The sequence below is a fragment of the Panthera uncia genome, chromosome F2 (assembly GCF_023721935.1).
Source record: "Panthera uncia isolate 11264 chromosome F2, Puncia_PCG_1.0, whole genome shotgun sequence".
Lineage (NCBI taxonomy): Eukaryota > Metazoa > Chordata > Mammalia > Carnivora > Felidae > Panthera > Panthera uncia.
This window is the reverse complement of record NC_064812.1, coordinates 59419702-59443609: the sequence shown is the minus strand read 5'-3', so window position 1 is coordinate 59443609 and position 23908 is coordinate 59419702. Positions and strand designations below refer to the sequence as shown.

At 37.4% G+C, this 23908-nt stretch overlaps 1 protein-coding gene across 5 annotated transcripts in view; it reads right to left on the bottom strand.

Annotated features, from left to right (window-relative positions):
- STAU2 (staufen double-stranded RNA binding protein 2) overlaps positions 1-23908 on the bottom strand; it is a 310778-nt gene that overhangs the window by 111014 nt on the left and 175856 nt on the right. For all 5 annotated transcript variants that reach the window (XM_049633242.1, XM_049633243.1, XM_049633240.1 and 2 more), the window contains exon 11: positions 13372-13679. In XM_049633242.1, the coding sequence (XP_049489199.1) occupies positions 13372-13679 (308 nt within the window). The remainder of the gene's footprint in view (positions 1-13371; positions 13680-23908) is intronic.

Below are 23908 nucleotides of genomic sequence, written 5' to 3'. Positions count from 1 at the left end.
AAAGCAGCATATGGGGGACTGAGAATGGTACAGCATCAATTCTGTGAGATTCTTACCAAAAATATGCTCAACCTCAACCAATCATGAGAAAATTTTAGAAAAACCCAATTCAAGAACATCCTACAAAATAAGTCATCACATTATTCAAAAGTGTTAAGATCATAGGGGGTGCCTAGGTGGCTCAGTTGGTTAAACGACTCTTGATTTCAGCTCAGGTCATAATCTCATGGTTCTTGAGTTCGAGCCCTGGATCGGGGTCTGCATTCTCAGCGCAGAGCCTGTTTCAGATCCTCTGTCTCCTCCTCTTTCTGCCCCTCCCTCATTCACGTTCTGTTTCTCTCTCTCTCAAAAATAAATAATAAGACATTAAAAAAAGGTATTAAGATCACGAAAGACTAAAGAACTGTTACTTGATTGGAAAAGATTTAAGAGACATTGCAACTAAATACCCTGTGGAATACTAGACTGGAGCCTGGACCAGAAAGAGGACACTTGTAGGAAAACCAGAAAATTTGAATAAGATTATATCATCATTAATTTCTCAGTACTGACAATTATACTATGGTTATATCACTGCTAACATTAAGTTCTGTACTATATTTCTACCTAAGTTTAAAATATTTTTATTATTATTATTTTAAATGTTTATTTGTTTTTGAGAGAGACAGAGAGAGAGTGTGAGCAGGGAGAGGCAGAGAGGAGGAGACAGTGAATTGTAAGCAGGCTCTGCATGGTCCCTGCAGAGCCCAATGTGAGGCTCAAATTCACAATCCATGAGATTGTGACCCGAGCTGAAGTCAGACACTTAACCGACTGAGCCACCCAGATGCCCCTAAAATTATTTTTTAAAGGTCACTAATAAAAGAAAACCTTTAGTGCTTCAGAATAAAGGAGATAAGGAGAGGCCCAGCACCCATTAGAGTAGGTATCAGATAAACAAGTTTTTCTATGCATATCAGAGTTTTATATTAAAAGAATCTTTAAACACAAGAGAAGGTAATCAGTGGAGATTTTCTTTGCATTAGAAAAATAAAGTCACTGGGCAATGTGGTAGTTTCTACCTATGATATCAAAAGGAAAAAGGATGCAGGAAAAAAAAGTTTCTGGCAAAAAGCCTGGAAAATTACAGTATCCAAAGCATCATGACAAAGAAGCTAAAGGTTCTTCATTAAGTTAGAGATTTAGAGAGAAAAAAAATTGTTGGCAGATGCCTAATCATGGGAAGCCTAGCAATGGGGACCAAGAAACTTGAACAAAGAAATATCAATAAATGCTACTTGATTTCCAAAAGCTAAGAAGTTGCTGCTTATGTTGCAAATGCAAAGTGGTAGCAAATACTACCTATGACAATTTTTTTTAGCTATTTTTATTTTTACTCTAAGACAATATGACTATCACTATCTGAACTTTCTCCTCTATCATGAATGTCATTACAAAAAATTTCTGCTGAAATCACTTATTTTTTTTTTTATCTTTTTTTTCAACGTTTTTTATTTATTTTTGGGACAGAGAGAGACAGAGCATGAACGGGGGAGGGGCAGAAAGAGAGAGAGACACAGAATCGGAAACAGGCTCCAGGCTCCGAGCCATCAGCCCAGAGCCCGACGCGGGGCTCGAACTCACGGACCGCGAGATCGTGACCTGGCTGAAGTCGGACGCCCAACCGACTGCGCCACCCAGGCGCCCCTGAAATCACTTTTAATAGGGAGCAGGAACCAACAAATTCTATCAGGTTCTTCTTTTTAGCAGTTGACAAGAAGTTGATGGAGAACCAGAAGAGACTACTATTGCAGCAGCCAAGAGAATAGAAAGTTTAAGATGAGATACAAGGTTCAGAGTTTGAGTCCAGCCAGGTTAACTGCTTCAGAAAATAAAACCCAACACTATACAGAATAATGTAACAGAATCCAGAGTCTCTATAATGTATCATCGACAATTGTCAGGATTCAATCCAAAATTACTTGACCTGTAATGAACAGGAAAAGGTGACTCATACTTAAGGGAAAAGGCAATCAATAGAGACCAAATCCAATATATCTGATGTTGAAATGAGCAGAAAAGGTGTTTAAAGCCAAGCACCTATTTTTCTTAAGGATGTAAAGGAAAATACAAGCATAATGCATGAATGGACAGGAAATCTCAGCAGAAAAACCAAAACTTTGGAAAGAACCATATGGAAATTCTAGAAATGAAAATACAATATCCAAAGTTTAAAGAAAAATTCACTGGATGAAGGAGATACACAAAAGAGTCAGTAACTTATATATCAATGAAATAATACAATTTAAAGTTCAGAGAAGGGGTGCCTGGTTGGCTCAGTTGGTTAAATGTCTGACTTTGGCTCAGGTCATGATCTCACAGTATGTGGGTTTGAGCCCCGCGTCAGGCTCTGTGCTGACAGCTCGAAGCCTGAAGCCTGCTTCAGATTCTGTGTCTCCCTCTCTCTGCCCCTCCCCGCTCACACTCTCTCTCAAAAATAAACATTAAAAAATGTTTAAAAAGTAAAATAAAGTTCAGAGAAAACAATTTTTTTTTATGAATAAAGGCTCAGGAATCTGGGATAATATTTTTAAAAATGCACGTAAATGGAGTCCCAGAAGAAAAGAGAGAAAGGGGGCAAAAAATTTACTCAAAGAAAATATGGCCCCATATTTCTCAAATTTGATGAAAGCAATAAATATACAGTGAGTTCAACAATGGCTCTCAGAAGATATGTCCAAGTCCTAACCTCTATACTTTTGAATGTGAACTTATTTGGAAATAGGCTCTTTGCAGATGAAATTGAGTATGTCAAGATCATCCTGGTAGAGAGATAATATTTGCAACACAAAGGACTTATACCCAGAATAGAAAAAGGACTCTCATAACTCCATAATAAGAACAACAACAAAAAAAACCCAATTAGAAACTGGGCAAAGATGTGAACATTTCACAAAGATATATAATTGGCCAATAAGCACATGAAAAGAAGTTCATCATATGGGTCATCAGTGAAATACAAATTAAAATATAAATGAGATACTGCTATAGTCTTAGTAGAATAAGACTGATCATGTCAATACATGAAACCCTCATACATTGCTAGTAGGAATGTTATATGTTACAGTATATTGAAAAAAAAATCTGATGGTTTGTTATAAATTTGTATGAACACTTACCATGGGACCCAACAATTTTACTCCAAGAAATTTTTCCAAGAGAATTAGAAAGATGCCTGCATAAATCTTGTACATGTGGGCACCTGGGTGGCTCAGTCAGTTAAGCAGCCAACACTTGATTTCGGCTCAGGTCATGATCTCATGGTTCTTGAGTCTGAGCCCCATGTCAGGCTCTTCACTGACAGCGTGAAGGATCCACTGACTGTGTGGGATTCTCTTTCTCCCTCTCTTTCTGCCTCTCTGCATCTCTCTCTCCCAAATAAATAAATGTTAAAAAAATCTTTTAAGAATCTTGTACAAGAATAATCATAAACAGCTTTATTCATAATAGCACCAAACTGAAAACAACTCAAATGTCCATCAACAGGTAAACTGAGAAACAATTTGTGGCATACATCCATATAGTGGACAAGTAGTTAAAAAAAAAGAAACTACTGATATATGCAACATGGATGAATCTCAAAAACATTACAAGTGAATGATGGGGTGCCTGGGTGGCTCAGTCGGTTAAGCGGCCGACTTCAGATCTCTCGGTCCGTGATTTCGAGCCCCACGTCGGGCTCTGTGCTGACAGCTCAGAGCCTGGAGCCTGTTTCAGATTCTGAGTCTCCCCCTCTCTGACCCTCCCCTGTTCATGCTGTCTCTCCCTGTGTCAAAAATAAATAAAACGCTAAAAAAAAAAATTAAAAAAAAAACATTACAAGTGAATGAAAAAAGCCAGATGCAAAACTGCATGCTGTATGGTTCCATTTTTATAAAATTCCTGAAAAGGCAAAACTACTCTTTAGTTACAAAAGGACAGCTTGGTTATCTGTAGCCATGGGGGGGCGGGGGTGGTAGTGAGGAAAACAGGCTACAAAGAGGCACCAGGAAAACTTTTATAGTAATAGAAATATCCTCATCTTGACTGCGGTGGCAGTCACATGGTTGCACACATTTTTCAAAACTGCATGATAAAATGGGTGTGTTTATACAGCCAATACGGTTTATTCAAACATTTAAAAAGCACAGCTATCTTTGACACAACAGTTGGAGACACTAAGTCATTGCATGTACTTCTAAATAATCATAATTAATCTCACAATTAGTTTCCTAACAACTGTTACCTTAGGATGTTAATATCATTTGAGTTTATCATGTGTTCAGATATGATTATCTGTTCTTCCACCTGTCCCCTGCCCCTCCTCCACATCCCACCTCCTCCACATCCGTTTTATGGTAGCTCCATGAGGTCACAAACCCTGACTGTCACTTATACTATATCCTCAGGGCTAAGAAGTATACTTGGCCTGTAGGCGGTGCTCAATATATTGCAGTTGAATTAATGGCTAAATGAACCCTTTACATTGTTAGCATTCATCTGGAATTTCTCCTACAGTATTACCCATTTCCCCTAATCAAACTTACCTACTTCTATGGTTTCAATTACATCTAAATAAAGAGGACCCTCCAATCTGTGTGTCCTATCCTTTCTTGCTGATCCCCAGATGCATTTACAACTGTACTGGACAACTTTATTTCAGGCAACTTAAATTCCACATGTTTAGCCATTAAACATTAATTTCTTCTAAGTTTATTCATCTCATCCACACTAAACATAAAACCTTGCCCAAGTCACATCACGTTCATACTATCCTACTTTATTTCACTCCTGGAAATTCCTGAAAAAATAGTCTACATATCCTCAAATAGTCTCTACTTACTCTTTAACATACATGCATCTTGCTGCCACCTTGACCCGGCTAGTGAAAGCGTCCTCACAGAAATCAGCACATGATTTAATTCTCTCAGTTGTACCTTAGACAACTGTACCTCAGCCCCACTCCTCTATGCCCACCAGCTCTGCCCTAATTCAGTCTTTGTTATTTCTCTCCTGGATTCACACAAAACCACTTTGGTTGGTCTTTTTGCTACCAATCATGTCTCTTTTTTGTCTGGTTCATCCTTCGTATCACTGGTAGACCTGTCTTTCTAAAATACAAAACCAATGTCACTACCCTTTTAAAAGTTAAGTTCCTGGTCTCTGCCTAACAGCAGCAACTCCCAGCAACACACAGCTTTTCAGTCTCCTTGCCAGCCACTTCCACTTTGACTCTAAGCATTTTCTGAAATGCTGTGTCCTTTCATTTCTTCAGTGCTTGGCTTCTGCCTGCTATTCTTATTCACCTGAAAATTCTATGTGCTCTTTAAAAGTTATTTCAAATGTCTCATCTGCTGTTCTTCCCTAATTCCTTCGGTCAGAGCTGTTCATTCTTATTTGTGATTCTTGACATGGCTAACTACACCTAAAGTGAACACTTATCAGGTGACCCTTATGCCTCTTACTATGGGGGTAGACATTACATACATTATTTCACGCAGATGCTACAAATCTTTAATTATTTTTATCAAACTGTTGTGTAATGTTCAAACAATGATCCCTGGATTATAGGACTAATTTATGGTAGTGGCCAACCTTTGGCATATTGGTTTTATTTACCTGTCTGTGCTCAACTTGACCATAATTCCTGTGTCCAGTGCTTGACATGTTACCTGTCATGTGTAGGTACTTATTAAGTGTTTGCCCAGAATGAATAAGCAGATGTCCCATTTCCTGTTCTTCAGCTAAATCAATTCCAGTATTCAATGGGCTGACAAACTCTGTAGCCAGATTTAACTTCATATCCATCTAGTTCTTTCACATACTGAGATTACTGAAAACTAATGCATTAGCTACTATTTTTCTCTTAATAAGGTTTATTCAAGCTGTCACTGTATCATCTTCAAACTGCGGTCTTTGTTTCCTCAAATGTTCCAATTTAGGACTTGATTCTGGGCTTTTCTTAAACTTAAAAAAATGACAGTAATACAGACAAAAACATGTTGAAAGTTTTTCAAATATCCCTTATCTCTGACAAGTAAGTCTGCCTTTTGATGTGACCCTGTTAAGATGGCAGAACTTTCCAGAACCTAAACTCTGTCAGGGTTTAAAATTAACTAATAATTCCACATGGGGAAATGAGTAAACTACATTGCTAATAGAATGCTTTTACTTGTGTAGTCCCTCAAATGTGTATTTACATAATAAAATTTTATGTCAGAATAAAATTCAAACTTCCTTCCAGCTCAAAAGAGTTAGAACTCTTAAATAACTCAGACTCAGTTATGTATCTAATAGAGGGCATAAATGGATTAATAAAATCAATAACTAAACCACTATCTAGAAGACCATGGACCTCCACCACAAACTTAGTCCTACTTACAGGGATCAATCTTCAAACACTATACAACAGTTTGATTTAAAATAATACAAAGATCTGGGTGCCTTGGTGGCTCAGTTGGTTAAGCATCTGATTCTTGATCTTAGCTCAGGGTTGTAAGTTCAAGCTCTGCACTGGGCTCCACGCTGGTCGTAAAGCCTACTTAAATCAGTAAATGTCAGTTTCATTTCCTTATTTACCCATATATTTCCAAAATGAAGCATGCGCCTGCTATCTTAGTTGTTTTTTTTTTTCAGTGTGCAGAAAATCTTTTACGTGCAATAATTCCACATATTGCTCTCTTTTTCAAGATTTATCCTGGGTGAGAAGAGAACAATACATATGAAATTTTAACCACAGTCACTAATGAAAAAAATCTTAGACACAGCTGATTGCTGGAGAGAGAAAAATAGATCATTTCAACATGACTCAGAATGAGCACGGGTATATTGCTATTTGCCCAACATGAAGAGACTCGATGGGTAGAACAGTTAATCTCATGTCCCTAAGTAAAAATCCTATTATTGCCGACTTTTTCTAGCAAAAGGAAATTTAATTCACCTTTAGATGAAAAATAATTTCTTCAAAGATTTGATTTTCAAATGATTCCAAGTAGAATTCTCATGCTGAGCTGAAGTTTGATACAAACAGAGAAAGCTACGTATTTCTGCTTGGGGAAGACACATTAATGACAGCCTTTGTTTTTTTCTGTACCACATCAAAGTCACTGTGGTAGGAAAGGCTCTTTCCATGTTTGTATAGTACTTTTTCTTTGAAATACCTTATATGTCTTACTATGTGCGTGCTGGTACATCAAGGCTCCCAGATGAATGTCTTTGTCCTTTTGAGTTCCATGGTTGTACTCTGTAGTGACTTAGGGTGAAGTGAGTCCAGAATAAATGCATGTAGTAATAAGGGACTATTTTACTCAAGGCTTGCCTGATTCTTACCTATATTATTGTTACTGATCATGGTTTATATGCATCAGGATTTCTTTCTTTCAACCAGAAGTTTTTTTCTATAGAGTTAGAAATTTTAGCAAAATGAGTTGATAGATAATTCCACTGGTTTTTACAGAAGTACAGTTTTGTAATATGTAGTCTGCATATTTTTGGGAGTTTGGCAAAATATGTCAAGGTATAATGATACCAGAGACAATAAGTCAGTCTGCACAAACTTGGGTTGCCCATTTGAAGAACAAACCTGAATTTTAGGGCCACTATAGAAACACCAAGCCTTTGGGAGAGTTCAAATACTAAACCAAGTCTCCAATGTCTTTGGAAAGTAGTAAAGGCCAAATCCAAAAGGGATTTTTAAAGAATGACTGCAGGGGTGCCTGGGTGGCTCAGTCGGTTGAGCATCTGACTCTTGATTTCAGTTCAGATCATGATCCCTAGGTGCTGGGATCAAGCCCTGCATAGGGCTCTGTGCTAAGCAGCAGAGCGTGCTTAGGATTCTCTCTCTCTCTCTCTCTCTCTCTCTCTCTCTCTCTCTCTCTCTCCCTCTGCCCCAAGTGTGTTCTCTAAAACTAACTAAATAACTAAATAAATAAAATTTTTAAAAAAGCAACTGCAAATCAGACCAGAATCTGTTGACCCCATGCCAAACTCACAAATGTATTTTACTCATTGCACTCTGAGTAACTTCTCCCCATTTTATACAGCCATTTCTGTAGTGGCATAGATAAAAATTTGGGCTGAGAAATAATGTAGTAAGTTATGTTTCAAGGATAAATTTAAAACTGGGGAAAAACATATTTCTAAGTGGGGGGGTATATGTATATGCATGATTTCTTTCTCCATATTCTACGAAAAAAACCTACAAAGTTTAATTTATATTGCTCTTTGAAAAAAATAGATCCCTCATTCTTAAAAAAAAAAAAGCTGCAAATAGCCTCTTTGATGATAAATACTTGGATTATAAAAAATGAGGTACAGGGAAGAATGAAAAAGGAAAGACAAAAGGCTGATTCTCAGATTGGTCAGCTACCTTCCATACTAATTCTTAATGGAATCTGCATTACGGCCATATTCTTAAAATGTTATATGCCATAGGGGCGCCTGGGTGGCTTAGTCAGTTGAACGTCCATCTTTGGCTCAGGTCATGATATCATGGCTTGTGGGTTCAAGCCCCATGTCAGGCTCTGTACTGACAGCTCAGAGCCTGGAACCTGCTTCGGATTCTGTGTCTCCCTCTCTCTCTGCCCCCTCCCCTGCTTGCATTGACTCTCTCTCTCAAAATAAATAAATGCTAAAAAAATGTTTTTAATGTTATATGCCATATATGTTAAAATAAATATTTAAAGGAAGCCTGTAACTGTAAAATAAGGCTGCTATAATCATATTAAACTTCATAAAAGGAGATAAAACCAGTTGAAATGTATTAAGTTTGAATTGTATTTGAAAGAAAGATTTTAAGTAGGTATTTTAAAGCTTTCTACTGACATTTTCATCTTGCTAGAAACAGTACTAACGTCTAAAACTCAAAATAATAAAAAAAAAACCCTCTATAAAACCCTCCTTGATTTTGTAAAAATAATTATGGTTTAACTAAGACGATAACTATTTCTTTGTTTATATTCTTAATGTGAATAAAGCAAACCTGGCTTATAGTTTATCCAGAAGGTTTCAAAATCAACACTATTCAATGGATGATGATCACAAAAAGGGGACAGAGAATAGCAAACTGAAATTAAATTCATCTAGAAAGGATAACTTGCTAAAAGAATTCATTTTCATTTCCAATCAAATCACTTTTCTAATGACTCATTTAAATAGAGCATGATACTATGATTTATGAGAAATATACATTTGGTCTTCACCCCTTTTTTCTGATACTAGCTCCCCATACCCTTGGTATTTCCTAAGTATTGAAAGCGATAGAGTCGTTTGCTAAGGATGGGAGCTGATCGCCAATGGAGCCAAACAATGATTAGAGGGTTAGAGCTTTCAGTCTCATCCCCCTGACCTTGGGGGATGGGAGAGGGGCTGGAGGTTGAATCAATCGCCAATGGTCAATGATTTAACCAATCGTGGCTTCATAATGAAGCCCCCGTAAAAGTCCAAAAGGACAGGATTCTGAGAGCTTCTGGGCTGGTGAGCACATGGAGGTGCTGGGAAGGTGGTGCGCCAGGAGAAGGCGTGGAAGCTCTGTGCCCTTCCCTCTGGCTGCTCTGACTTATATCCTTTCACAATAAATGGGTGATCTAGGAAGTAAAATTCTCGGAGTCCTGGGAGTTGCTCTAGCAAATTACTGAACCTGAGGAGGAGGTTGTGGGAACCTCTGATTGATGGCTGGTCAGTCAAAAGTACAGGCAGCAACCTGGGCTTGCTACTGGCATCTAATAGTTGGTGGGGAGGGCTGAGGGTGTCTTGCAGGACTGAACCCTTGACCTGGGGCATCTGATGCTGTCTCCATGGAAACAGTACCGGAATTGAGTTGAATTCGGACACCTTGCTGGTGTCCTGAGAATTACTTGGTGCTGTGTGGGAACCACCCTACCCATACACATACACTGGAATTAGTACAAGAACCAAAAGACAAAGAAACAGTTTATATCTAATTATACAAATCTAGATTTCTAATAAAATTAGTATGGCCAAGCATATTAATGTTATAACTTAGAATAACGTAAATTATAACACAACAAAACAAAATCTACTTCAGTTCAAATGCACAGCATTTCAAGAATGTCTCCGCCATAATAACTGTCTTTAAAAAGCTGAATAGTTACAGGGCACCAGGGTGGCTCAGTTGGTTAAGCGTTTGACTTCAGTGCAGGTCTCCCAGTTCATGAGTTCAAGCCCCGCATCGGGATCTGTGCTGACAGCTTGGAGCCTGGAACCTGCTTCAGATTCTGTGTCTCCCTCTCTCTCTGCCCCTCCACTACTCACGCTCTGTCTCCATCTCTCTCTCTCTCAAAAATAAATAAACATTAAAAATTTAAAGAGCTAAATAGTTTTGGGGTGCCAGGATCAGTCAGTTTAGCATCTGACTCTTTTGGCTCAAGTCATGAGCTCACAGTTCATGAGTTTGGGCCCCGCGTAGGGCTCTGAGCTGGCAGCGCACAGCCTGCTTGGGATTCCCTCTCTCTCTCTCTCTCTCTGCCCCTCCCCGCTCACATCGTCTCTGTCTCTCTCAAAAATAAAAACTCAAAAAAACTTTTCTTTCTAGAAAATAATAAGACAATCAATAAGAACATTCATATTTTAAAAGAGGATAGTTAAAATGCACTCAATAAAACTTCAAAGAAACACTCATTTATGACAGGGATCCAAACGCTTGCATCTAAAATATGATAAAACTTAAGGTGAGCCCAAACAGTGATAAAAGTACCAAGAATGTGCAGGTGTTCAGTCACATTCTGCTCTGTGAAGTCAGCTTTATTAATAATAACTTTAATTGCATAATAATTTTAATTATTTTGTAGATTTAAGCAAAAAATGTGAGCTTAATACCTACATTCTAGTAAGCAAATAGGCTTTCTGTAATTTATAAATTTCAATTAAAGATTGAGTAATGAAAAAAATTTAAAGCTAAAACAACTTAGTTTTCAGTACACTAATATATTTTTACTTTGTAATACAATATAGCTGTCACATACAAAGGCTCTGATAGGCTTAAATCAAATTTCAAATGGTCAAGGAAGGCCAAAGAAGGGTTTATACAATATTCAATAAGCAGTAATATCTATTCAATATACAATAACAAAATAAAAAAGTACTAACCTAGAAACACAGAAAAAGAATTTATTGTTTTAAACTCCAGAAAGAAAAATAACAGAATAGCATGAAATCCATAACAAGCTGACCCTACAATTTCTAAACTACAGTCCAGTTGAAACATTTAAGAAAGAGAAACAGTCTACATGTTTTTCTACCATGTAAAAGATACCCGATAAAGTTAGTAACCTACAAACTCTCAACTATGAAGAACCTTTTACTGTGACATCATGAAGATATGCCATGTGCCTGAGAAGACACTAAGCCATTTCCCACAAAGATTCTGTTCACTGCTCAGATGCAGGCTGTGATCTCTCCGTGACACAGGATTTTACATCAATACCAAGCTCATTCGACCAAAGAAGCACAGTAATGTTTTCAAACCATCTGTTTATGTTCATTAGTATGTAAAAATCACAGTACACAAATTTGGAAATGTTTAACTTGTCATAAATAAGAGTATATCATCTTAGCATAAGCTTTATAAAGAGGTCTGAGCAGTCAGCCCAATAATGAGGGAAACAGACTCTCCATTTTGACTAAAGTAATTATAAAATTATAATTGTTATCATTACCAAGAATTAACAAATAAATACAAATAAAAAAATTTAAGTAGTTTTTCTGGCAGCAAAATTGTATCTACCATAATAACATCTCCAAGCAAAAAAATCAGTTAAGAGCTTGAATGTATTTTGTGCTTTGTTTCTATAAAAATGCAGTGTTATTCTCAGACATTTCTAAATGACTAGGTCTGTAAATAAGCAGTGAATTTCTTTTCATCACAGTTTATTTCTAGTTCATTGTGTGCAGATTATAGATAGAACTAAGAATTATTAGCTTTTCTCCAGTACTTTAATTATATGAATCAAGGTCTTTTTATTTTAAACAGTGATTTATTGTCATTCTTAAGGTAAACAACAAAAACATATTCTAAAATTTTTTAACTTTAAATCAAGTGTTTAAAATTTCAGACGACAGAGCCAATAAGTGATAACAGCTTCTTCAATTCATATTAATAGTCTGATTAAAAACACTAACGATTACCTGGCAATAGATTTGAAAGAATCGGGTTTCTGTGAAGGCAAACAAACAAACAAACAAACAAACAAACAAACAACAAAAAAAAAAACCATGCAAAATACCTGCCAAAACACATGATCTTCTTTCTGATTTCATATCTAAACTGGTAAAATTTTTATAAATACATGATCATTCTACACAATACAGATCTTCTAGAGCATTTCTAAAGGAAATTACAGTTTTTGGTCTTAGGGAATAAGACTAAGATGGAAAAGGGGATGAGAACAGTGAGATCTGAGGGTGCAGTACACTCTTTCTACGCACAAGCACACGGCTGTTCATCCAGTCAAGTCAGCAGTTACAGTTCAGTACATGATTTTCAAGGCAACTAAGAAATCAGAACATAGGCATTTCCTCTTCCTAGAGTTAACAATTCTTTTAAAAGCTCTATCCACAAAGGACTGCTGGGTTTTTTTCCTAAGGGAACAAAGAATAGGGGAAAAAATTCCCATTCCCAAATTCATATACACAAGTTCAGTGAGCTGTGAGCTAGAGTTAGACTAACCAGTAAAACAGAATTATTAGTACCGAGGCAGGTCCTACCCTACACGGTTCAAAACGTGATCCACTAAAACAAATACATGTTTTTATGCTTCAAACAACTAGAAAGCATGTCCTTATTGTTCTAATACCATGTTTAACTGACTCCTAAGATAACAGAGTTCTAGGATGTTGTACCTTAACGGTATACCTGAATCATTACTAGCAATAGAATGCCGACTTCAAAACTGCTATGGAAATAAAATCATCATTAGAAAATCTCAGCCTTATTGTAAATGAGGGAGAACTTAGTGCTAAATACTAACACCAAATGTATGAAAGGCAGAATTTTTGTTTGTGGAAGACAGAGTGAGAAGATAGATGCACCCAATCAAGACCAACTGGAAGACAGAACAGAGAATTAAAAATGTTCGAAAAAAACATAATAGGAAGAAGAAGAAAAACGGAGGAGAGCCAGGAAGCAAAAGATGAATGGATAGAATGAAAAAAAAAAAAATGAGGCACGTGCATATGGCTCTCTTTTTTCTGACCTCTGTGTTCCTGATACTTTACAATGTAAGTGGCATATAGATCACACTAGCAGGCAAGAATGAGCTTTCTGATGGATAGAGATGAAGGATTTGGGGCTAATGAATTTTTTTTCTTGTTTTTGTTTTTTCTTGTAATTCATACCTGAAAGCCTTGAATCCTTGCTAAATATTCCAGTTGTTTTGAAGGTTGTACTGGAGAACAAGGGGGAGTAGGAGAACTTCCTTTTAAACCTATGGCTTCAGCTGTAGGAGACGTTCCATTCATTAGGAGTTCCCTGGCAATGGTAGCTGAACTATTCGATGTGGGAGATATACTGAAGAAAGAGCTTGAGGGTTGGTTCATATCTTTGGGTGACAAATAGCCTAGAGTAGTGCCAGAGATTACTTTGTGGCGGCTGGCTTCCATCTCTTGATAAACATCAGGAGACAAATGAAGAATTCCTTTTGGAGCTATAAATAAAATGAAGGAACAGTGTTACTACACTTAAAATAATTAAAATAAAAATAAAATAGTTAACTTAATGCTTTTACTTGGTTTAGTAACCAAGTAGTAAGAAACACTGTCAATCAAGCATCTTCCTCGCACCTGCAGAGGCAGAGGCAGCCTCAGTTTAGAGATGAATAATGTATAGTTCAATATTCCTAAAATCAGAAGTTTAAAAAGATTAGGAATGTGCTTGGTCTTCAACATGCAATTTAATTTTTTATGATCTCATAGAGACATGAACCTCTAACATACACAGCAACTGAGAGACAGTAGGTAAAATGAGGGCTGGGATCAGTCCAAATCATCGGAGGTAAAAACTCATAGACCTGATGGCCTCCAGGTGCGGTTCCTCTTCACAAGGGTATCCCACAGACAACTCTCACTCATGAACATTTCAAAGAGTGACAGAGTGTCTTCTTCCCAACACTGGCACACTGTCCTATCTTGAAATCTCATTATGATACCACCATCTATCTGCTCGGTTGTCCAACTTAGACTCCTGGCTTTGCCTCACCCAGTAACAAGTAGTCACCATATTCAGTCTAGAATCTGTCCCTTCATCATCAAGTGCATTAGTTCATGCCAGATGGTGGACAGGTTCTGATATCAAAAGGAGTGAGCCTGGGGCTATGTTATCAGTTGGTGGGGTTGTAAACATATAAATAGAAGCACTTTCCTCTGACCACCATTTATCTCAGAGATGTTTCAAACTGCATTTCACACTGCTTGTTCTAATGTCTTTGGATCAGATATTAGCAAATCACAAATCATGCTATCTTATAAAATTACTGAGAAATCACCACTTCTGGAGAATGTGTTCTGACAGATAAAACCTAATTACCATGCTCTTGCCTGCCTCTTTCTCCTCTCTCTCTCTCTCTCTCTCCAACCATTAACCTTCTGATTCAAGCCTTCAATGTTTCTCACCTGAACTACTGTAACAATCACTAAAAGGTTTCACTGATACTAGTGTTTATTTCCCCAAATGTCTATAACATAGTCCCAAATAGAAGTGTTCTATGATAAATAAATCTGGGAAATAATGTAAATTATATCACACACACACATACCTACCTTTTGGAGGATTAAAAATGCATATTAGCATAGTAAAGACTGAGAAGTCCAAAAGAATAAAAATCTATTCAACTTGGTTTTACCCAGGACTTCCCAAATTTATTTTATATCTAAGTTTTTTTTAATTTAGATTTTAATTCCAGTATAGTTAACATACAGTGTTATATTAATTTCAAGAGTCCAATATAGTGGTTCAAAAATTCCAAATCCCAGTTTTTTACATAACATTGATAACTAACACTTTGAAAAATGCTAAGGCTAGTGATTTTCTTACGTAAACATCTTTTCTGGCTTCCCATCACTATGCTATAAAATTCAAATTCCTTGGGATGCCATATCAAGCCCTTAATTATCTGGCTCCTCCTTACATTTCTATCCTCATCTAAATTCTTCATAAAGATCTCATGCTCCAGTCATGCAGATATATTCACACTTCTTCCAACACTCCATGCTATTTGATCCCATCACATCTTTATTTCTACTGTTCAGTTATACACGTGCGTGTACACACACATAGTTAAGCTTCTATTGCTAGGTTCTAGGTGCTGTGCTAACCAATACTGTCCTGACCTCCAGTGAGGCTCATTCTGTTGGGAGAGGAAAATGAAAAGGGCTAATATGTGGCAGGTGGCTCAGAAGAAATGAATCTAGAGAGCAGTGGGATGAGAAAGGTTAAGCACTGGGAGCTCAGGAAAGGCTTCTCGAACATGCCTGAACATGCTGAAATCTGACAGCAGATTTCAAGGGATAAGGAGAATAAAGCTGAGGAGGAAGAAAACTAAAGGCAGACAGACAAAGGCAGGGACCGGCAGAATGCGTGTGCCAGGAAACCTCAGGCATTTCCTTACCACTAGGGCATGAAGAGGGAGGTGGGAACTGCAAAAGGTAAAAAGTGGAGGTAGGGAGGGCCAAACTCCAAGGACTTTATCCTGATAACATCAAAACAAAGAAGTTATTTTATAAAATAATTTATAGCTCAAATTCATATATCAGTCCAATTTTATGGATTGATTTTATGCTTTTGTGTTAGTTTTATAATCAGGAAAAAAATTTCAAATAAAATTTTTTAAAGAAAATATGCATCAAGGCACTTGGGTGGCTCAGTCAGTAAAGCATCTGACTCTTGATTTCAGCTCAGGTCATGATCTCACGGTCTGTGAATTTGAGCCCCATGTCAGGCTCTGTGCTGACTGCATGGAGCCTACTTGGGATTCTCTCTCCCTCTCTCTCTCTGCTCCTTCTTCACTTGTGCGGAGATGTGCTCTCTCTCTCTCTCTGTCTCAAAATAAATAAATAAACTTAAAAAATATATGCACTGGAAAAAATACAGATAAATCTCACTAAACAGAGGAAACTATTTTTAACATTTTGCTTTAAAGATACAGTTTTAGTATTTTTTTATATGAACTCTTTTTTGTTGTTGAGGTGAAAAAAATGTGCTAAAACACAGGAATACCATATGATCCTGTTGTTTATAAAACAATAGACTTTTACTACTAATATTAAAGCATAATATTTAATTATACAAACTATTACCTTAAACAAGCCCATATTGTTGGACATCTAACTTGTTTCCAAATTTTTGTAACTGTAAACAACATAGTGATAAACATTTTTGTTTTTAAATCCTTGTTTATAAGAAAATTTATTTCTTTAAGTTAGAAACAGAATTGCTAGTTTGAACAACTTTTTAGGTGTTTTTTGACGCTAACAATTTGCTCCAAATTGGCACAGCTCCACAAAAGTTGTAACAATTTCACATTCCCATATTCATATATGAAAGTACCTTTTTCCCCCTATTTTGGTATTGGATATTATTATTATTAAAACATCTTTGCGCCTCTGCTTTCTGTTAGTGTAGATAAGGGAGAAGATCTTTAAATAATATCCAATACCAAAATAAGAACCTCACTTCTGGGGAGATGAGAGGAGCTAAAGATTTGAGTTCAAGAACCAATGGTCAATGATTTAATCAATCATGTCTATGTAATGGAACCTCCATAAAAAGCCCCTAAATGATGAAGCTCGGAGACCTCCTGAGTTTCAAACATATTGACATGCTGGGAGGTTTGGTGCATCCCGATGCCAACTGCTGTGGTCCAGACCCTTCTAACTGTTCATGTTATACCCTTTATAATAAACCAGTGATAGTAAATAAAATATCTTCCCGAGTTCTGTAAGCCATTCTAGCACATGATCAAACTTGAGGAGGGGGTCGGGGGAACCCCCTAAATTTACAGCCTGTTGGCCAGAAGTACAGGTGGCAGCAAAGGACTTGTGCCTGGCATCTGAAGTGGGGCAGTCTTGTGCGACAGTGTCCTTATCTGTGGGGGTCTACTTTCCGTTCTGGGTAGTGTCAGAATTGAGTGGAACTGTCGGACACCCAACTGGTTTCTGGAAAATTGGAGAATTGGTTGGTATGGGGAAAAAGATCCCCATATATTTGGTGTCAGAAGTAGTGTAAGTAAAAACAGGTCATATGTCAAAAGCGATCAAACTGAATATCTTATGTGCAGCTTATTATACTTCAATTATACCTCAATAAAGTTGTAAAAATATTTACCAATTTGATAAATGAAATGTCTTATTGGTTTTTGTTTTTTCACTAGCTGCATAAATACCACATGTAACTCTTATTTGAAGAATAATTTAAATGTTATGACTCTAAATTCGACACTCAATTTAAGAAATCAAGAAAGTAACAGCATTACTTCAGTATTGTTATTATACAGCAGTAACGGGCTTGCCAATAACAATATTATAAAGCAACAAAAATGCTCTCTCAACACTCAAGAGAGGCATTACCTCACAGTATAAGAACTCACGCAGGGTTCAGACTCCCTTATTCTACAGTAAAGCCTGCGTTGACTTTTCTTCACGAATAAAGAAGATTCCTTTCTACAGAGCTCAACTAGTAGAATAGTTGTTGAAAGAGTATAAAGACACATGTGGATTTCTGCAGTCAACCACTGAATGATTTTCAACTTGAATATTAGTAACGGAGTAAATGCACGGGTCACAATTCGTTTAGGTTCTTCCTGTTGTAAATTTAAGTAGCTTTTCAGAAGGGTAAAGATTTTGAAAGTAGAATCAAAGTGTAATTTAGGTTATAAATACTTAAGGACTCTTATTTTGCCAATTAGGCCTCCCGGAAACCTATAACAATTTATACTTCCAAATATTTTTTTTAATGTTTATTTATTTTGGGGGGAGGGAGAGGAGGGGCAGAGAGAGCGAGACATACACAGAATCGGAAGCAGGCTCCAGGCTCCCAGCTGTTAGCACAGAACGCTGCGTGGGCGCGGCTTGAACCTACAAGCTGTGAGATCATGACCCGAGCAGAAGTCGACTGAGCCACCCAGGTGCCCCAACAATCAATACTTCTATTAGCATTGTGTAACTAAACCTGTTTTCTCATCCTTCTGTTGAAACAGGCTTTAGTTATTCTAAATAATTATTGACACTATAATATTTCACTGTTATATTAATTTACATTTGATTACTATGCAGGATAAACTTCTTCTCATGTAACCACCTAGGCTTGTGCCTTATTTCCTGTTAGTTTGGACCTCAGTTTTGCTCATGGACTTCAAATGTATTTCCCTTGCTCAAGCCTGCTATATCCTATTATATTCATGCTCTTAGGATGTCCTGAACCCATTCTCCCATCATCTGTCTTTTGTCCTAGATTTTGCCTCCCATCTTCATACTATCAGTTTGTAACCATTGCACACAGCTACCTTGCAGATACAACACTGGTATTATGCTAGCACTTTACATTAATTATCTCATTTAGCTCCCCATAATAACCATATGAAATGGGCATTTTTATTACTCTAGCTCCATCCAAGTGGTTGCAAATGGCAAGATTTCATTCTTTTTGATGGCTCAGTAATATTCCATTGTGTGTGTGCACGCGCGCACGCATGCGCGCACACACACACACACCACATCTTCTTTATCCATTCATCAGTTGATGGACACGTGGGCTCTTTCCATAGTTTGGCTATTGTTGATAGTGCTGCTATAAACATGGAGGTGCATGTGCCCCTTCGAATCTGTATTTTTTTACCACTGGATAAATACCCAGTAATACAATTGCTGGGTCATAAGGTAGTTCTACTTTTAACTTTTTGAAGAACCTTCACACTGTTTTCCAAAGTAGCTGTACCGGTATACATTCCCACCAACAGTGTAAGAGGGCTCCCCTTTTTCCACATCCTCACCAACATCTGTAGCTTCCTGTGTTGGTAATTTTAGGCATTCTGACAGGTGTGAGGTGGTATCTCATTGTGGTGTTGACTTGTATTTCCCTGATGATGAGTGATACTAAGCTTCTTTTCCTGTGCCTGTTAGCCATCTGGATGTCTTTTTTGGAAAATGTTTATTCCTGTCTTCTGCCCATTTCTTAACTGGATTATTTGGTTTTGGGTGTTGAGTTTGAGAAGTTCTTTATAGATTTTGGATACTAATGCTTTATCAGATATGTCACTTGTAAGTATCTTCTCCCATTCTGGAGGCTGCCTTTTAGTTTTGTTGACTGTTTCCTTAACTGTGTAGATGAAACAGTTTTATCTTGATTAAGTCCTAATAGTTCATGTTTACTTTTGTTTCCTGTGTCAAACAGGATTTTAAAAGCCCAAACTTGCCAGGGACTGTGACATCTTACAAAATGAGGAATGCCAGACCATCATGAACATTTTACATGTTTTTCCCCTTGGGTTTGTGCTTCTTTCAAATGTGTATGTGAGAACCCTCTGGTTCGTGCAAAACCTCCTGGAGCATCTTTATGGAGCTTCAGTCTTTACCGGAAGAGTTATAGAGGACATTTTGAATCAAGACCTCTTAAAAGATTTTATCATATGTGCAGATAAGCAAACTAAGGAGAACCTTGCCTTTCAATGTTCAGTAATGTCCTGACTCTTTGAGAGAGGCTGAAGAACATAAATGTCACTGAGTAGTAGTTGGTATCAGGGCATCAGAACAACAGGGCAAGTCAATGCAGTAAGAAGGATAATGTCACTAGACTGATGCAAATGGTTAATGCCAGTCTATACGGAAGGATTTCTCTGCAAGTCCATGGAATGAGTGCACAGCTGCCTCTTAGTAAAATAAATTTGTCACTTTTGATACCAAAGCTTTTAATTTTTTAAATTTTTGTCACAAAACTGTTGGAGTAAATATTTCTTTTTAACATTATATTTTTTGAGAGACAGAAACAGAGCACAAGCAAGGTAGGGGCAGAGAGAGAGGGAGACAAAGAATCCAAAGCCAAGCTCCAGGCTCTGAGCTGTCAGCACAGAGCCCAATGTGGGGCTTGAACCCATGTACACGAGATCATGACCTGAGCTGAAGCTGGACGCTTGACCTGAGCCACCCAGGGGCCCCTAAATGTTTTTTAGTAAATACTAAAAAAATACCTAATAATACTCAGGTCTCCTTCTGCCACAGTAAGTTTTGCATAACAAAAAAAATTAATAATTCACATAGGGATAAAAATACTTTTTTGTAAGTGAGAGAAGGACCAGAATGGTGGGGTGGCAATTTCCTCTGATTGAAATATAGTGCATGTGGGTAGACTCCGCTTCTACTTAGTTACTATCATGGACAATTCACCAAATTTTAATAAGAAAGTAAATTATTTGTGCATATTTTGAAAGCTGATGCCTCAAATTTTTATTTCTTCTCTGATGAGAAAGAATATTTTGTTGATTGCTATCTCAGAAAACAGGCATGCTTCCTGATTAGCATCAATTATCTTAAAACAGCCCTCAACTTTTTGAATTGGTTATCTGAAAAGTTACTTGGTTGCTACTGGCAAAATTGACACCTAATGAGTTTTTCTTTTTTTTAAATCTTTTGTCCAAAGATTCAAGTGGCAGCCAAAGATTCAATTGGCAGAGTCAAGTGTATGGCTGATTTTCCTGCTGATAAACATAAAGTCTGCCTTTGTAGCATTTGCTACTCACTAACTTTCCCTTGTGTGTCTTAATGATGGTAATATCTCTTAACATCATTCTGATCCACTCAATACACTTTATCTTTAAAGTTTCAAAAACAAATTGTTATTTTATTATTTTTTTTAATTTTTTTTTTCAACGTTTTTTATTTATTTTTGGGACAGAGAGAGACAGAGCATGAACGGGGGAGGGGCAGAGAGAGAGGGAGACACAGAATCGGAAACAGGCTCCAGGCTCCGAGCCATCAGCCCAGAGCCTGACGCGGGGCTCGAACTCACGGACCGCGAGATCGTGACCTGGCTGAAGTCGGACGCTTAACCGACTGCGCCACCCAGTCGGGGGGGAGCTACATTTAACATGATATATGTGAAATTATTAGTTTGGTGAATGTTTATGAATTAAATTACCAACAGAACTTTTTGGCATGATATGAAAGTCTTCTGGAGAGCACAGTACCCAGAGGGAAAAGTGCCAGCCCTGATCCACAACAGGTGCAACCCCAGGGCAGAGGCCTGACCGGAAGGGTCATGACACAGCACCCTGCGCACCTAAAAGAGACTGTGCGACGGGGAGGAGGGGAACCACAAAATGGTAAATGATCAATTTTCTTTAAAAAGCTAAAAGTAATAATAGCAACAAAAGGAGTTTTTTGAAATTTTTGTTGAAACAAAAAAATTTTTATTTTTTGAAACAAAAACATTGTTTGAAAAAATTTCAAATGAACTGGGAAATGCCTTTGGAAAGTTTGTTCCACTGTACATATGTACACTATCTTAGCCAAGAAAAGGGGTTAGTCAAGAGTTTTCAAAACCAAGGGCTGAACAGTTGTTTTTTCTTTAAAAAAGAAAACTTGAAAGTATATAATGACAAAGGATAAGGACGTGAGTATCATGAATAAATTCACGATTCACCTTAATAATAAACAAACTCTCAGCTGGCTTATATAGAACAAATCTGTTCTGTTCAAAAAAGACAGAACCATGAACATTTCTACCAAGTGAGACAAAACTGGTACAGTAAAAATGAAGTTTGAGAGCAGCTTGTGAACATAATGAGCCATGTTCAATTATTCATTTATTTAAATGGGGTTAAAATGTTTCTGACAAAATAAAGACCATTAGTTTTTTTTCTTCACAGAAAAAAATCCATTAATGACTACTTACCAAAAACTGTAAAAAACAAAACAAAAAACAAAAAAACCCTGAAAAATGCATTATGTAAGCCTGCCATATGACACAAATGACCAGTCTCTCAGGAGGAAGAAACACACACTGAAATGTCTGCTGCAGCAGCCCCTAACATTGCACTCACTATTCCCCTGCTAGCATCCCAAGCATCTCTTCCAGAGAGCTCATAAAACAAGAATAAGCATAGGTAACATTCATATAGACCTTACTAGACAGCAGGCTTTGCATAGATTAGCTCAGTAATCCTCACAATAACCCTCGGTCACAGGAATTATGATTTTGTCCATTTTCCAGTTGAAGGCCCTGAGGCTCAGAGAGGTCATGGTGACCTCTCAAAGTTACAGATGGTAAGCAGCAAGGCTTGGGACTGCAACTCGGCATCTGGCTTTTGGGGTTAGCACATGTTACTACCCTTCAATCGGTAAAATAAACAAATATGAAAACAAAAACTCTTATTCTTTGCATCTGTACGTTTAAGTTCTATGGAAATGAGTCTTGAAATATTCTAACACCAGCACAGAGAAAAGAAAGTGTCAAGATATTGAACTTAATATGAGGTGTCTCCCGGTTTTCATTTCAAACCTATTTTCTAGGCTCAATGAACCAGTCTCTCTCAAGTAGCATGATAGAAAAGCTAGAAATAGGAGTCAGGCAGAAATCACTTTTAAAAAAAGAAAAAGATTTGCATTGTGAAACCACCCTTTGGGAAGACGTGTAAAAATAACGTGCTCAGTCAGCATCATAATTTTATTTGTTGTGAGAAAGTAACTTCAAGTATTAGTTTAACATAACAGAAAAAGTGTAGCTTTAGGATGAAAGAACTTAATCCACATAACTCTTTTAATTCTCCTTATATGATATAAATTCTGATTTAATAATCTATTCCAAATTAGTCTATGTATTACTCAGAAAATTATGACTAATTCCACAATACTATAAATAAAAATGAACTGATTAGAACAATATAAACATTTTTTAAAAATTTTAATGTTTATTCATTTTTGAGAGACAGAGAGAGACAGAGCATGAGTGGGGTAGGGGTAGAGAGAGGGAGACACAGAATCTGAAACAGGCTCCAGGCTCTGAGCTGTCAGCACAGAGCCCAACACGGGGCTCGAACTCACAAACGGCAAGATCCTGACCTGAGCTGAAGTCAGACGCTCAACCGACTGAGCCACCCAGGCACCCCAGAACAATATAAATATTAAGTAATGTATCTAATGTTAAAAATCTCCTTGCAAAAATAACAAACTCATTTTTTAGGACCAGGAAAGAAACGGTCTAGTAAGACAGAAAACTCACACAAAAACTACTTACTTCAGCCAAGCACACACACACAAAAACTGTTGTCCTATTCTCACCTATAACACCAAAGGCCAAGTTGGGAGCTCATGCTTTTAACCGCCATCAAGCTATATAATAAGACTCCCCATCACCTCCACTGTGATGGTACTGGAGAAGGCCTAGTAGGAATCTGGGACTTTGACCTCACCCTATAGTATCAATGGAGATCACAGAAAGCCTGGACATCTACCCTACCCCTACCCAGCAGTAATGAGAAGCCCTTTCCCCTCCCTGTTAGAGTGTTGCCTGGAGAGGAACATTGGAGAGTCAGGATTTTAATCATCACCTAGCAGTGAAAAGGTTATCTCCATTGTGGTATCAATGAAGACTATGTGCAGCCAGAATTCCCATTCTATCCAGTAATAATGAAGAGTCCTCCACCCTGGGTATCATTGGAGGTAGAATAGAGAAACTGGACTTGTATTAGCAACTAACAGTAACAAGGTGGCACCCCTACTCCACAGGCCAAGTGGTATCACTGAAAAAACAAAACAAACACCAAAAAAAACCAAGCAAACAAAAAAAAACCCCACAATGGAAACAGAAGGTGTACAAAATACCCAGTCTCATAGTATACTAAGAAAATATACAGTTTTCAATAAAAAATTTCAAATCATATTAAGAAAC